Genomic DNA, 15,321 nt, shown 5'->3' with positions numbered 1-15,321 from the left:
GGCTGGAATTAAACTGGGAATGGATTTTGCTCACCGAAGGTATGCTCTGTGTTTTCCATATACTTGTCACACTCCTTTTTAAAAACAAATAGCAAATTACCTTTTTCTTTCTGAACATACATTTATTAGCGTTTTTTGACTTGCATTTTGGCATCTTGATACAAATAACAAGAAATCCATTCTGTCAGTATTTTAGAATGCCAGTAGTTATTTAGAACTAACTTTAAGAAGGCACATTCATATTTGAAACTGAATGGTTTAAAAGTGATTATTATATCTAGAGACTGCAATAGGTTGCTCATTAGAGATTTAGGCCTAATGGAGCCGACCTTCCCATTTCTACTACTTAGTCACAGCTTGAAAGAGAAATACAATTTTTCTGTCTTTTTACACTTGTCAGCTTCTCTGTTTTGAATTGACTATTGAATCGAATTAGTGGACCTGTCTCCCTCTGCCCCTTCTCTACCCCCCTGCCCCCCTTTACAGGTACAGAAGGATTGCTGTTAAAAAAAATTCGCTAAGTACATCAGCTGTAGTTTGGGTTTGTAGCCAGAGACTTTCCATAGGTAACTGCTTTCTTTAAAACCCAAACACGAATCCACATGACTAAAAAATTTATTTAAATTTCATTCTTTTAATGGTTGACTTGAAACCTTGGCATGGCTTGTCATAATGTCAGGTGTTACTTTAAAAAGGAAAATATTTCATTTAAATATCCTTGGAGTTGTTTCTTAGATGGTCACATGCAGACACCTGCTCTGAATACAGTGCAAGATAGGGCTGTGCAGCTTTTTATTCCCTGTGGAGTCTGGCAGTTCTGGTTTTTTTTTGTTTTGTTTTGTTTTTTTTATTAGTAAGCATCAGCCCAAAAGCCTGTTTCCTGCTACTGAGCAGATGGCTGGAAGACCCAAGTGATCTGAATTCCAGAAGTTCCTGGTCAGATTGCAGAGTTCTAGGTGGCTGGTTTGGGGTGCCTAAATTATTAGGCCCAGGTTCTCTGTTCCAAGGTCAGCACAAACAACAAAAAACCCTGGGCTGTTTGCTGGGGCGGCTGAGCAGCCAGGCATAGTTTCACATTGGGGCTGCCGAGATCTACTGGTTTGCTGGCAGAGGCAGCTGTACTCCCAGCCTGGTGCTGTCCTCTGTTTTCCTGGTGTCTGCTCTGGAGCTTGTCTGACCCCCTCAGAGCTTAGGTCCAGGTCACTAAACCGGCAGAAAACTAACCAAAATATGAAGAGAAAAAGTTTTCCAACCTTTTAGGGAGCTGAACCAGCTAACAGGGCTAGATGAACAGCCAAGCCAGTCCGAGGGCAGAAGTGGAACCTCCCTGTTAGGTGCCAGTACACCATAGCATGACACTTCCCCTCCATCAGGTCAGTAAGCATTGCAGTTGTGTTTTTTTTCAGAGGATTACAAGAATAAATCCATAAAGGATGATAATACTAACGGGTAGAGGCTTTCAAAGAGAAAAACCAACGCAGTCTGATCTGTACGATGCAGTTGGCCGCATACTGGCTAGAGCCTGGCACTGCTTCACACTCCCTTAGCTTAGAGCTTCCCCTGCAGGCGACGCTGCTGCCTGTGACCTGTGTCAGACCTGCCTGGTGACTGTGCTGGCTTTCTAGTGAGGCTCAGCTGACAGCAGTGGCACTTGCTATTTTCACTGTGTAAAGCAAACGTGGGGGCTGTGGCTTCACCCCATATGCAAAAGGAGGAGCGAATTTACCTGTGCCTAGCAAGGTGCTCAGTGGCTTTTTCTCAGAGGTGCGGTTCCATGGGGGTCCTGAGTGCTGTGGTAAGCTGTGAGGCTGCTTGGCCAGGATGGCGCGGGTTCTTCCTGCTGCTCTTTCTCATGGTCAGGAAGGCATTGCTCACGTCTTCCTGCAGTGACTCAGGGGCTGTTTGAGAGTCAGCAGGAGGAAGATCTTTGTAAACTGTAATGCCAGTCGTACAGTACGGCTGGGGCGGAAAGAAGGAATGTCCTTGGCAGAAAGGAGCCTATGGGATGAACGTAGCACATTGTAACTGCTTCTCGCTTAAGATATACTTGGTGGAGTTGGCCTGTTGTAAACGGAGATTGAAACTTCTTTTGAATTGATCAGGATAATGCTGCATAGCAAAGGAGTGTGTGAGTGTCTGAGGTAGAGGAATGCTGATAAAACAGCATAGGGAAATGTTGCCTGCAGTTCTTTGAGATGGCTGCTGTACTCGGCTGCGTAATGCGAGTGGGACTCAGGGTCATGTCTTCCGGGCAACTGGAGACTGTTTGAACTTGGACTGGAAAGCGGTCTTTTCTTCATCTGCCAAGATTTTTGTTTGCTTGCTCCGAGATGCAGTGGTGGTGGTAGTGGAGATGGCCTCGCTGCAAACCTTTTCATTAGGTTTCACTAAGGGCAGCAGAGAGGGAATGCTGCCGGGGTTTATATACTGTTGTGGCATGTTATATCAAGCAAACTGGATGCAGTTGCAGCAAAGAATGCCCAAGGTGGTGTGTCTTGCAAACTTTATACTTGGTTTTTGCTCAGCAAAATGTCTTCCAGACTTCTGGTTAGAAAATGCTGTACTACTTGGGATACAGCCCTGGTGCTGATCTCACCCACTTTAAAATGAGTTCTTGCCCTCGTATCCAGAATTAGGATTGTGTTCCACCTTAGCTGAAGTGTTACAAGGCAGTTCTCTTTTACTTGAATCGGTCTGTTCAAGTGCAGTCGTGAAAAGCAGCCACCCATTTCTTTCTTGCCTTGTTACTTTTCATCCTCCACAATATTGTAATGCTGGCTTAGTGTCCCTTATGAAACAACTCTTGCAGATGGAACTCTTCTAATTACATTTTTGAGAAAGTGAATGCTACAAACAATCAAATCATTTAGTTCTTCTAAGCCAGGGGTCCTCAAACTATGGCCCCCCAGGGTCCTCAATCAGGCCCTCAGTATTTATAGAACCCCCCTGCCCTGCTCCCCGCCCCCCCCCCCCCCCCCCCCGGGTGTTGGGAGGGGAAGCCAAGCAGCCGCAGATGACGTCCTGCTACTTCATCTGCACGCCAGCCCTCTGTTCAAAAAGTTGAGGCCCCCTGTTCTAAGCTGTTGTACAATATGTTGAGGCTGCAGATTTAATATATTTAAATAAAAAAGCTAGCCAACCTGGAAGGTTTTGTACTGGCATAAACCAGGAATTATTCTTCCTCTGAGAATGATTTTACGTGGCCGCAACCCTTACTTTTTCCTTTGCAAGGGGAAGTCCAAATAGGATGCGATTTAAAAAACAACCAAGCCAAAACCAAAAAGTTTGTAATCTCTGGTGCTAACTTGCCCAGACTTCTTTTCCATGCCTCTTCCACTCACTTGATGTCATACTGTTTTTGTTCCTTTCTAGCTCATTGACACAATTGCATCAGAAATCGGAGAACTGAAACAGGAGATGGTACAGACAGATCTCACAGTGGAAGAAAAATCTGCTGATTTGCGAAGGTGATTAAAATGTTTATTTTCATAGTTACTGGAAGTGTACTGTGACAGGAATGTTATCCTTGTGCATTCTTCTTGAGTAGCTTATGTCCTAGCATTTTTCATCCTAGCAGCATAAGCGTGTGGATAATCTTGCTTTTGATTAAAGGAATTTGCCTTTGTGCAGGAAGAGTTCCTAGAGATTCAGTTGTTCTGTGTATTTGCCTTAATATCTTGCAAAAGCAACTGGACTTCAGTTCCTTGTTACAAACTTCAGATAATGATGAACATGTAAAGCAGGAAACTACTAATGTTATTCCCATTGTCTATGGCAATGAGCTTTGGTTTCATGCTGTAAAGACTGAAAATATCCATTGCTTCAAGTGGCTTTGTGAAGATTCCGCGTACAATAACATGATTTATGTTCTCAAGTTAGGAAGTAAAATTTTGGCTATTACTAGCTGATGCTATATGTGGGTTGTGTGTTCATAAGGTTCATTTTTATGGGAGTAACTTGCACATAAAAAAAAAATAATTAAGTAGATGGGGGCATTTCCTTAACCTTAAAATTGAGGTGCATATTACAGCACAGATAAAAGTTCTGGCCTTTTAAAATAGATCATGCCACATAGGTGTGGACTTAGGAAATTTGTAAGGTTAAACTTGTACCTTTTAAGCGGGCATAGCAGGACCCCAGCTTTCTGGCTTTGCTGTGGCTATTGTGCTTAATGGGTAAATGTCTGTTAAACTGACATCTGGAGTATAGTCAATATTTGAACCATTGTGTTAACCAGAGAACACTTTTTTTTTTACTTATTGTTGAAATCTTTGCTGCAAGAGGAAAGCAACCAGTGCTGCTGTCCTGTTTTATCTGTCTGCCAGTTCTGGAGCTGGTGGGCTTTTTTCGAGTCAGTGAGTTAATGAAGTGGATAATAGTTTGTTATTTAGAATTACATGTATGGGTTTTAGCTTTTATTCTTTTTATAGTAGCTTTTGAGATGGGCTAAAACTTAGTACAATATAAATTTAATTATTTTAAATAAAACATTGAACAGCGCCTTTATTGCCCAAGTGGTAAAGAACATTAGACAGCTAACTAAAGTCCTTGGCTGTGCTGCCCCTGGTTGCACATTATTCAAGTTCTAAAGCTTTTGAAAGCACAGTTCTTTTATGGAGCAGAAAGGGTACTTTCTCCATCTAGGTGGATTCAGCTAATTAATTTCAATGATCATTAGCTACTTTTCAGGGAAAAAAAGGCCTCTGGTATCTTTGAACACAGTATATGCATGAAAGACTAACATCTATCTATACTAAAACCTTGGTGGAAATGCTTAGCTAGAAACAGTCAATTGTCTCCCCATTTTACAGACACGGGGTGGGTGGGGGGTTAACTGATTTTTTAAAAGGGATTTTTTTAACTGAATTTGTTAATTTTGAGTTCAAAACATATTTTGATTAATTAAAACATGTAAGTAAAGCTGACATAACAAAGCGAGTAATGCAATTTCCATGACTACTTCACTGACTTCAAGTTGAAATAATAGCCATCCAAGAAAAAAGAAAATAATTCTTTTCTGTCACTTTTAAGATGATAAATGAAAAATATTAAATCTGATTATCTTAAAGGTCTTTTCCAATGTGAAGGATTCTAGGATTCTATGAATTAACATCAGTTTTTGTATGACTACAACTACGTGCTTCTGTGTGAGGAAGAAGTTGTTGAAGTTGGTATAAATTATATAAGTAGTTGTGCACCCATACCTTTTGTTTATATAGAACTACAGAGCAAGATTACAGTAATCGCAACGGATGTTTTCCAGGTTCATGTTGAAACTAGACTCCCCACAAGGATGTGTTTACTATCGTAACTTTTTTCTTTGTAGTTAGTTTAAAACTTTGCAATGAATGTAGGTTGCTTTTATTATTGTGCTTTCTGCTGTTTAGAAGTTGCTATGTTGATGTGGCATTTGGATTTGTATCTAAAGAAATTTGAGCTAAAAGGGATGTCTGATCTTCCTTGCTCCTTTTTCACCTTGGCATATATTCACATGCACTCATGACAGTTTTAGAAAAGCAGCAGTTCCAAGAGCTCTCAACTGTATTCAGAAAAAGTACACAAAATCGTGTGTCTGCAGCTTCAGTGTTGCAGTGTGTGAGTTTTGTTTGGTTTTGTTGGTGTGTTAGTTTTGGTTTGGCTTTTTTGGTGTGCATTTTTTTTTTGTGGTTGTGTGGTGACTTTCAGATTTATACTCCTCCTCCAAGTCAGACTTTGGACTCGTCTCCCCTTTCTACATCTGTGGGCCAAGTCAGTATTGAGAATGATTCAAAGTAACTGGGCCTACAGCTTTGGCTTGTAAGCATGGAAAAGCCAGGTGAGAAAAAGGCTTGTAAAAACTGTTTTAAGTGAGATGCTCACGCCACCTGTTTCAATATTCCATGGTGTTTAAAGCCTGGACTCTTTCCCAGTGCAGACACGTATCTCAGTAATGCAAATGAACGGAGTTGTCAGAAAAGGGCATAAATGGGATAAATTTCTGACCTGCGCTGTACTGTTTTGAAATGGTTAAGTAGAGAGTTTCTGCATGGAATGGCAGCCCAGGTCCATGTAGGATGGGGGAGCAACATGATGTAGCTAGTTGCATCCAGATGGTCTTTTAGAAGGCACTTGGGTTCCCTGCATTGCCTTTGTGAATGGCTCTGCAGAGTAAGAAGCTGACCCTCCGAAAGCTGCGGTCTTTCTGGAGCATTTGGTGCCTGTGAGGTGGTTCAGGGATGCTTTGCTGGTGGTGGCAGCTGCTGCAGCTTACTCCCTCCCTGCTCCTTTATCAAGGCAGAACTTTGCTCCCTTCCTCATGTTTTGTGCTGGACAGCCCTTGTGTCGGTGTCTTTGGCATTTTCGTGCAATAGTTATTAACTTAAGTAGAATTGTCTTCTGTGTCTTGCCTGGTGAATTGCTTCTGTTGTTGGGTAGGCAAGTATCCAACAGCCTTTTCCCCAGCAGCTTTCTCCTGTCCCTTCAGCTGTAATGGGATGAAGAAGGTGGTCACAATCCAGCTGCTGAGGAGTGGAGATAATGCTCAGCAGTGGTCTTACACCCTCTCTCAGCTGCTGCTCAGCATAACTCTATAGGCTAGGCTGGTGGGATTAAAGCCTGTTAGACTTGTAGGATTTACAGTAATCCAGGCACTTTTGCAGTGGGGAGCAAACAGGGTTAACTGTGGGGAGTCTTTGGTGGGACTGGAGCAAGGTTCATGCTCATCTGCAATTTAGATTCACTCTACCTGCCTGTTGCTGTTGTCTTGGCCCTTGTGACTGGGTAGGAAACAAGAGGAATATTCCTTGCTGCTGAGTAACAGTGGAGTGAGAGAACAATTAATCTGGACACACAGCTGTGTTTTGCAAACCTTCGCAACACAGCAAAGACTTGGTAGCAAAGCTTGCTAAGCTGCATTGCTGGGGAGATGCTGAACATCCTGCTGCCATGGGCAAAGAGCAGACCTTCTCCCTCTTCCCCACCCCCCAGCTCCCCACTCCACCCCCCCACCCCCCCCTTAACATGATCCTGGTGTGCGGTACCCTAAAAACAGAGGTCAGTCCAGGGAAAAAAATGGAGTAAGGAAATGTGGACACATTCAAGTGCAAGTTAAGAGTTCTTATCTTAATTATAGCATCAAAGCCGGTCTCTCACTATGACCCTCCTCCTGGCTAGTAAGTGCATCTGGGATGATGGCCGAAATCCAGGGTTGCCCTTTCATTTGGGCTGATAACCAGCCTCCTCCATGGTGCAGGAGCAGACTGAATCGCTCAAGTGCTGATGGTCATCTAGGTCCTTCCTACAACTCCTTTCATGCCCTCAGAACGGTGAGTACGTTCTTCCACAGAGAGGTGTGTACGTGTGTTTGTGTAAATCCTACAGAAGCTGCCTTAGCTTAATTCAACACAGAAAACCCATGGAACAGCTTCGGCCATCCCCATAGGATGTGCAATGCAAGCTGGATGCACCTTTGCTGTGCCCGTAATCCCAAAGAGAGAAGAAAGTCCATTTCTCAGTCTACAGTTTGTCTGTGCAGGATGTTGGGGAGGTTGACAGTAGCTTCAGAGAGCAGATAGGCTCATTGTCCCGAGTCCCACCAAAAAAATGGGAGAAATGTTACAAGTTTAGAGTTTATAAGGCTAGAGCAAGAAGCATAGGTAGGATTTGAGACACCAAAAAGAAAAATCGCTGTAGAAAACAGTGGGAGGGCAGGAGCATTTGCTTCATGGATATGTGATCAAGGTGTATGTTACAGTCCTGTGGGTAAGAGGGAGAGGATCATTCTGGTTACAGGTTTCAACCTGTTCCTTGCCCTTTTTACTGTAAGCTAGGTCTAACCAGGAGGCAGCACAGCATTGTTTAATCTTGGCAGTAACCTCTGTTTACTTCCTACATGCTTATGGGTTTTCTCAAATCTAAGGAAACTTCCATGAATCATGTGTTTTCTTTAATTCACTGCAAGTTGCATTAAACTCCTCTCCCACTACAGAGGAACCTTTTGTAGTACCCCTGCATTAATGTAGACCATCCACGGAGGTCGACTTATGTTTTGATTTTGAGTTTAATGTGATGTAGTAAGATTGGTTGGTTTTTGTTTTTTTTACAGTGACTCCCAATAAAAAACAAAAATCCCAAAGCCAAAAAAAAGCCCCTAAAAAAACCCCAAAACCTCAAAAGTAAAAAGCAGCAAATAAGTTTTTGTTGCATAATGTACAGCATATTTTGCTGGCATTTAGGTTATGGCAACTTCTTATTCTATAGACTTGAATTAATCAGGCGGTTGTGAGGAACTAACACGGCTCTTCTTTCCATGCTGTTGTTTCCAGTGAAGCTACACACACATATCCCAGTCCCAGATTTCAAGAACTCCTGTGTGTCAGGGTTTGACTGTACGTTTAGTGACTGGATCATTAATCAAAATAAATTTAAGAATAAAAAATAAACTCGAGCCTGTGATGCTCAGTTGTGCTCAGCCATTGCAAATAGGCGGTCAGAGCAGACCAGTGGATTTCTGACTGCGCATAACTCCTGGACCTTGGGAAGCAGCTTCTTGATGGGTTCTATGTGGCTTGCTAGATGTGGTTTTTCCAAGCTGTGCTCTTGCCAGAGTTCAACAGGTCTGATCTTTCTCACTGCCTCTTTCTTTATTATTTGGGTAGGAAGTAGTTTTTTTAAAGTGTTGTTTGTTCCCAGTTTACCTTCCTGTGGATTACAATAACATACTAGTACTGATCTAGCTGAGGTGCATTAGGGTTGTTTGAACTAGTGGTGTTTAGGAGCGCCAGAAAGTCTTGTCATGATCAGATACTCATAATCTTTGGCTTACTTCTTGAGGGGAGCAGAAGCAGCTGCAACAAGGAGGTGCATGTGTATCTAGGTTAGTAAGGTTCCTCCTTGGATCTCAGCCATTTGGGAAGGATTGTGCATCTATGTACCTCGAGGTTCCAAAAACCTGACAGCTCCCTATTCAAATTAATCTTCTGATTTATAACAGTTTGACAACATTAAGCCAGCCATACCTAAGAGGGACACTGTTGACCCTACGTACATGTGCAAACTCTTACTGGCTTTAGGTTGTTTAGTGGTAGCGAGCAGTGCCAGGCCTTTTAGTTGATATTGGTCATGCACCTTTTTTGCACGTGATGTAACTTTTTTTTTGTAGGCAAAATATTTTTCCCTCACAGGCGTACTTCCTCTGCAACATGTTCAGTTTCCACCTCTTCAGCAAGGAATGGAAAGTTATATCTAGATAAACCCACACCCAGTGTCAGTGTGTAACATATACTTTGCCACAGCTGTCTTTAGTTTGTATTGCTAACTGGCTCCAAAGGTGGGTGGAAAGCTTTTGAGCAATATTTACTGGAGGTATAGCTCATGAAAACACTTTTGTGATTCATGGGTCTACTTCTGTGGACATTCAGCCATGGTCCCAGCAAAACCTAGTGTTGCAGTGTATGATAGGGGAACACAGGAGTCCTATTGTCACAGTCTCAGAGCCCTGTCGTAACTGATGTAAACACAACTTCCCTTCCGCACACCTCATGCTTCTGTGCATTTTGTGCCCCTTGAAGGCATATTGGTAGTTACCAACAGCTTTTGATGCTTGAGGAGGGAAGATCAGCTGCATTTTGGATGCCTTACAAATCTAAAAGGCATAATATCCTAAATAAAAAGATAAGAGGATAAAAAGGAAGGGAGAGGCATGCAGGTGATCCGGTACTGATAATTGATCCAGGAAATGAAAAGTTTGAATGGTGTGCCAGTTCTTAGCATGCAGTGAAAGTTCTCTACACCATTTCTTTTCCTTTTTAGACCCGTCCAGAGATGCTGCAAGTTGCTGACCAAAGCTGCAAAAAAAGCAGTTTGGTTGTTCTGGGTTTTTTTGTTGGTTGGTTGGTGGGATGGGTTTTGTTTCAGGGTTGTGCACTTCTTGTGGGGCCAGGGGTGTGTGATTTTTGTTTGGTTGGTTTTAAGTATTCAGTGGCTCCTGTGTTTGTTGAAGTCTTTACCCAGTTGCTCTGGGTACAGTAGCTGGCCTAATGAAGGTGGTAAATGCTGTTCATGATGCTTACAGCCTACCCAAAAAGCAAAGATTAGAAGAACTGCAAGATGGTTTGCAGTGGAGAAATGCAGCTGCGTTGCCCTCTGCTGCTCAGGGCCTCTTCTGCCACCAGAAAAAGTCTGTTAAGGGGAACGCAGCCTCTGTGCCTGAGTCTTAGTGAGTCAGATCTTGAGTTTGCAGGGTGTTTTTTTTGTCTGTGCTCAAATACTGTCATCAGGAAGTTACCGGAGTAACTATTCTGTAGTGATTTCTATCGCTGGAAGAATCACAGGATGTACTTTTAGCTCAAAAATGGGGAATTTGAACCAGCAACGCATGTACAATCGTACTGGGTGTTCTGTATTCTCTGAATGATGGCAAAGCTTTGCGTAACAAAAGAAATTCTCAAAGTATTCAATTTATCTGGGTTTTTCATGCATAACAAGTATCTGTAGCCTCCAAGAACTGTACTTCATTACTGCATTTAGCAATAATTTGCCTGCCCCAAATAAGTTTTAACTTTATTTTGCCACATTCACACTTAGCTTAACCTTTATTCCTTGCATAGGAGTCGATCCAGAGCCAAAGGAATTAGGAGCATAAATATACAATTCCATACTTTCTTATGATCCTGGGAATGGTAGTACTAAAATGTGAGGTAAGGACCTTTCACAGCAAAATGGCAAAAACGTAAATATTTGGAGAATTCAGAGCATGGACCATTAAAAAATTACTGCCACTTAATATGATTTCTTAATGAAGCTGTGCCTTGGGGGGCGGGGTTATGTGGGGGATTTAACCCCTTCCTCTCCCCCCTCTTCCCCTCCCTTCTCCTGACTGAGGTCTCTGACCACTTGTTTGCAGAGGGGAACAAAGATGGGTATGCAGCTGCAGAGACGACGGGGTGGTAGAGCAGGACAGGCAGGACAGTAGTCTGAGGGTTAAGATGGAGAGATGCTAGTTCATAGGCTTCTGTTGTGGAAGTAGTCCCTACAGGCAGAGAAAGTGCTTGCATTTGCAGCATTTGTCAACAGGCAGTGGGTTGCTCCATTGCCAGAGTATTGAACAGATTTTTCTGGCAGGTGGGACAGAGTAAGATTTCTGTGAGTTGCAGCTTTTGCAGCCTGTCTCGGAATAAAAATATCTGAATTGCATAAATACCTTGGAAAAACTTCTCTTCAAAATGTGAACATAACAAGGAAAGGATGTGAAATAGTCAGTTGGTCATGTAGGCACATAAACCTGTATCTGAAGTGATTGCTGGATTTCAACAAGCTAATAGAAGAATGCTAAGGCTTATCTCAAAGCTAGCTTTTAACTTGAGGACAAATGAAAGAAAGAAATCTTGTGGATAAGATAATTTCTGTGTATGCTAATTATATGAATTCTCAGTAGAAATACCAGTCCAGAGTGCCAGCAGTGCCGTTAGCTTTGTGATAACTCTGCTTAAATGACTGATTGTTTATAGGAGGTTGCCATGTCTAATTTAATTTTTTTAAAAAAAAATTTCACAGCCTAGTAAAGGACATGGATAATGTCTCTCCTGAGAAAAATGATGTAAAAAGCTGCGTCCGGGACTCTGGATATGACAGCCTATCCAACAAGCTAAGCATATTGGACAAGCTCCTCCATACTCACCCTGTGTGGCTGCAGCTTGGTCTGAACGATGCTGAAGCCATGGAAATTCTGCAGGCCCAGCCTCCTGGGGTAAGAAATTGTGTTTCAATTTATTTGATGCAAGTGTTTTAAAAAAATTAATCCCCCAAAACAAACAACAAACCAAACAAAAAAAAAACCCAAAAACCCCTAAGCAACCAACATCCCACCCCCATTTCTTCAGTGCTTTAGATAATCCACGTGAGGGTTTCCTGAGCACTTGGCAGCTGGACCAGTTGCAGTGTGACCCACTACCCAGGCTAATACATTGGAGGATGAGTTTGAGGTCCTCTGGAGCTGAGAACCAGACTGCTGCAAGTACAGCTCCAAAGCTGGGCCTTGCTAAACCAAGGCTGTATGTAACAGGTGTATTTTCCCCAAAATGAGAAAGCAATAGTTAAATGGGATATGTCAGTATTTTATCCTTTACTGGTGCCTGCACTACAGTTGCTGTGATGGAAACCAGGTCCTGTCTGCTTGGATGAGGCTTTTGGCATGTGTCTGATGCTGCTCCATCCTGGTGCAGTAGGATTGTGTGAACAGGCTGGTGTTATACAGGAGCATTCCTCAGTCTGTCTCCTCCAGACACTGCAACTTGACTCAAGACTTGGGATTTGCCATGTGTTAAACTGGAGAGCTCAGAGAAGGGCATAATGAACTTAATGTCATGTGTCTGCGTTATACGAGGTTGAGATGCTTTTCTAAATATTCTGCTGTCATTTTACACCAAGCTGTTTGACCTGATACAGTAACAACAGAGTAAAATTGTAAGACATTTTATGTAAATCAGAGATCATGAAGTTGTTTTAGTTCCTGTTGCCTATAATCTTTCTCTATTAAGGCATCTGTGATGAAGCTAAACCCATGTCCTTTTGCCTTCTCCACAACAGATATTTCTGGTTAGGAAATCTGCAAGATTGCAGAAGAAAGTCCTCTCTCTCTGTCTGCCCAGTGAGTGTGGGTCCTGCCTAAAAGAATTTGCTATAAAAGAAAGCACATACAGTAAGTTGTGAGTTACATTCCTTTCAGCTATTTGGCACCCTGCAAGAGCCGGGAGCACTCTGCATTGGTGAAGCTCGCAGCAGAGGATACCCAAGCCTGCGGTGCTCTCTGAGAAGGGCTCTGCGAGTGGGTCAGGCCATGTCCTGGAGAAAGGAAGATACACAGAAACACCTAAGTCTGTCCTGGACACAACTGGAAAAATTTTTTTCAAGCACCTTGCTGAATCCAGGATTCATTGCTTATTATGGGTAGTTACCCTCTGTAGAAACTTAGTTACCTTCTGTCTATAGTCTATAGACAGACTATAGTCTATAGTCCTGTCTGCTGGCCATGGAATGTGCATTTTCTTGTGCTCAGGGGTGTTCTTGAATGCAACTCTGTCATGAGCGCTCTCTGTCTAAAAAGTTGGGTGTGGTTGGTTTTTTTGCCCTTTAAAAAAATGTAGTAACTAGATGGATTTTAACCCTTTGGAACTGTTTCTAATGCGAGATCGATGGTTTTTGTTTTTTAATTCCAACTGTGTTTATTCCCTGTTTTCTAATTGAAATGAGAAAATGTGAGAGTTCCAGTCATCTTTAAAACAATACTGCCCTCATCTCTTGAGAGGGTGGGTGTGAAAATTTTGAGAGGTATAGGAATGAAAAAGAGAAGCTGCAGCTGTTGAGTGTACATGGTGCAGAAACTGCAAATGGAGCAAATGGTTCATTCCAACAAAAAATGAAAACTGTAGAAAAGTTGCAGCAATTTAAGTTGAACTTCCCTGCAGCAGAGGGTCTGTAGTTAACTTCTGTTAGCAAACTGAGATAATTTTGTTGAGTTTTTCCTTTTTACCTCTCCCTTCCGTGCTCACAGCAACAAAAAGTTAAATCTGCATGTCTGGTTTTGGTTCCTGTTACAAACAAGGCATGGCAAAGAGAAGAAAAAGCTATCAATGACAGTTGGTCTAAGTGTGATCTAAAGCTGTGTTTGTAGGCTTGTTAAACTAGTGAATTACCTCTCTCCCACCTAGAAAATAAAATAATAATGTATTTCCTTTCATGAACAAAATTTTACCACAAGGGGGAGGTATCTATTGATATTTTTACTCACCAGTCATAGTTGAGGTTTTAATTGTAGTTGGGGATCTGAACACTCATCTTCTCTTAGCCTGCCCCCAGATCACCTGCCTGCTTACCATCTGCATAGTTAGTGTGTCTCTTAAAGAAATCCCTTTATCTGGGCACATAAAATGACCAGGTTGACCTGTCCTTCAGTGTAAAGGCTGGCTAAAAGATCAGTACCTGACTTCAAGTTCTCCTCTGCTTCATGTGCAGACGTTATAGTCAGTAGCACTGGAAGTTTGGTATGGGGGACCTGGCTTTATAGCATGGAGTACTGACAAAATTACACCTTTGCTGCTCCCTGAGAGGCATTTCTGAGGTATCCACAGCTGCTGCGTGGCTTCTGGCTTTCCCCACCAAGGCCAGGAGTCTGCCTTGTTTCAGCTCAGATGCCTGAAGTGTCTGCAGTAGTGGAAGTACTCTCCTTGGGAGATGAATTTCAAAAGCATTCTTCTGCTGGTGAAAAAGCGACAGTGTACGCACCACGCCAGCTGGAGATTTGCCCCCATGGTCTGGCTTTTTTAACTTGGGGGTGGGCTGAAGCAATCACAGACTTCACATTCACCCCTATATAGAACTTTGCTGAGGCTGCAAGAGACCAGTGTTTGTGTACTTCAGGAACTGCCTTATGCTGCCTTTATGTTTCATAAATGCTATTCCTTCTGTTCTGGTTTTGGTTATGTCCAGAGGCAAAAAATCTAGACCATTTTGCTCTAGGAGTTTCTTCCACTTGATCTTTGTAGTCATTGGGTGAGAGATGCTGCTGGAATCAGAGAGAGTTTAAGTGAGGTGGCAGTCACTTCTATGTGATTATTACTGTAAACAAGTATTTTTATCAGTAAGAAACAATGGTATGGAGTGGAAAAAGTTGAAAGGCACTGCTTGTGTCTTCCTCCCAGATGGTGCAAGGCAAAAGCATGAAGCAGAATCATCTGAGATTAAGGGATTTTTAGGTTAAATGGTTTTCTTGAAGTGGATGAAAATTTATCATCTTCCATTAGGTGCTAACACATCTGGGTGGAAGAGAAGTGAGCAGAACGGAATGCAAGAGGAGGAAATAAGAGATTTAAAATTAGGTGTATTAGTACACTGGGCAAACAGAGCCTCAGTTATTGATTATTGTGTATTAGCAAAATGTGCAATTCTCATCATGCTCTTATCTGTTTCTTGGGAATTGGACCGTATGTTTGGAACCGAAAATGCAAGATCACTGCCAAGATTATGCTTGAAGATGCCTTAGCAGAGATGTGTACTCTTCTGTGCAGTTGTCTCTTAACCAAACAGTAGCTAGGTGCAAACTTATTAATTCTGTGCAAAAATTTGAGATGCATTTTATTAAGCTTTTCTAACAAATGATGAATAGATGTGTGATTCCCTTTTGTAACTTTCTTCACAGCGTTTTCCTTGGAGGGGTCTGGCATAAGTTTTGCTGATCTATTCAGGCTCGTTGCTTTCTACTGTATTAGCAGGTAGGATGGTGTTATGTTCTTAGTCACATTTGCTAGACTGTCTTGAAAAAGAGTCTCAAGGATATGGCTCAGCATT

The 15,321-nt window shown here is 42.3% G+C and overlaps 1 protein-coding gene across 1 annotated transcript in view; it reads left to right on the top strand.

Annotated features, from left to right (window-relative positions):
- The window catches only part of RIN2 (Ras and Rab interactor 2), a 271,784-nt gene that overhangs the window by 232,951 nt on the left and 23,512 nt on the right, over positions 1-15,321 (top strand). The window contains exons 19-22 of the mRNA XM_080408025.1: positions 3,373-3,467; positions 11,533-11,725; positions 12,565-12,676; positions 15,173-15,245. Coding sequence (XP_080264151.1) covers positions 3,373-3,467; positions 11,533-11,725; positions 12,565-12,676; positions 15,173-15,245 — 473 coding nt within the window. The remainder of the gene's footprint in view (positions 1-3,372; positions 3,468-11,532; positions 11,726-12,564; positions 12,677-15,172; positions 15,246-15,321) is intronic.

This window comes from Falco punctatus (assembly GCF_963210335.1).
Source record: "Falco punctatus genome assembly, chromosome: 12".
NCBI classification, from domain to species: domain Eukaryota; kingdom Metazoa; phylum Chordata; class Aves; order Falconiformes; family Falconidae; genus Falco; species Falco punctatus.
This window is presented reverse-complemented; position numbering and strand designations above follow the sequence as displayed.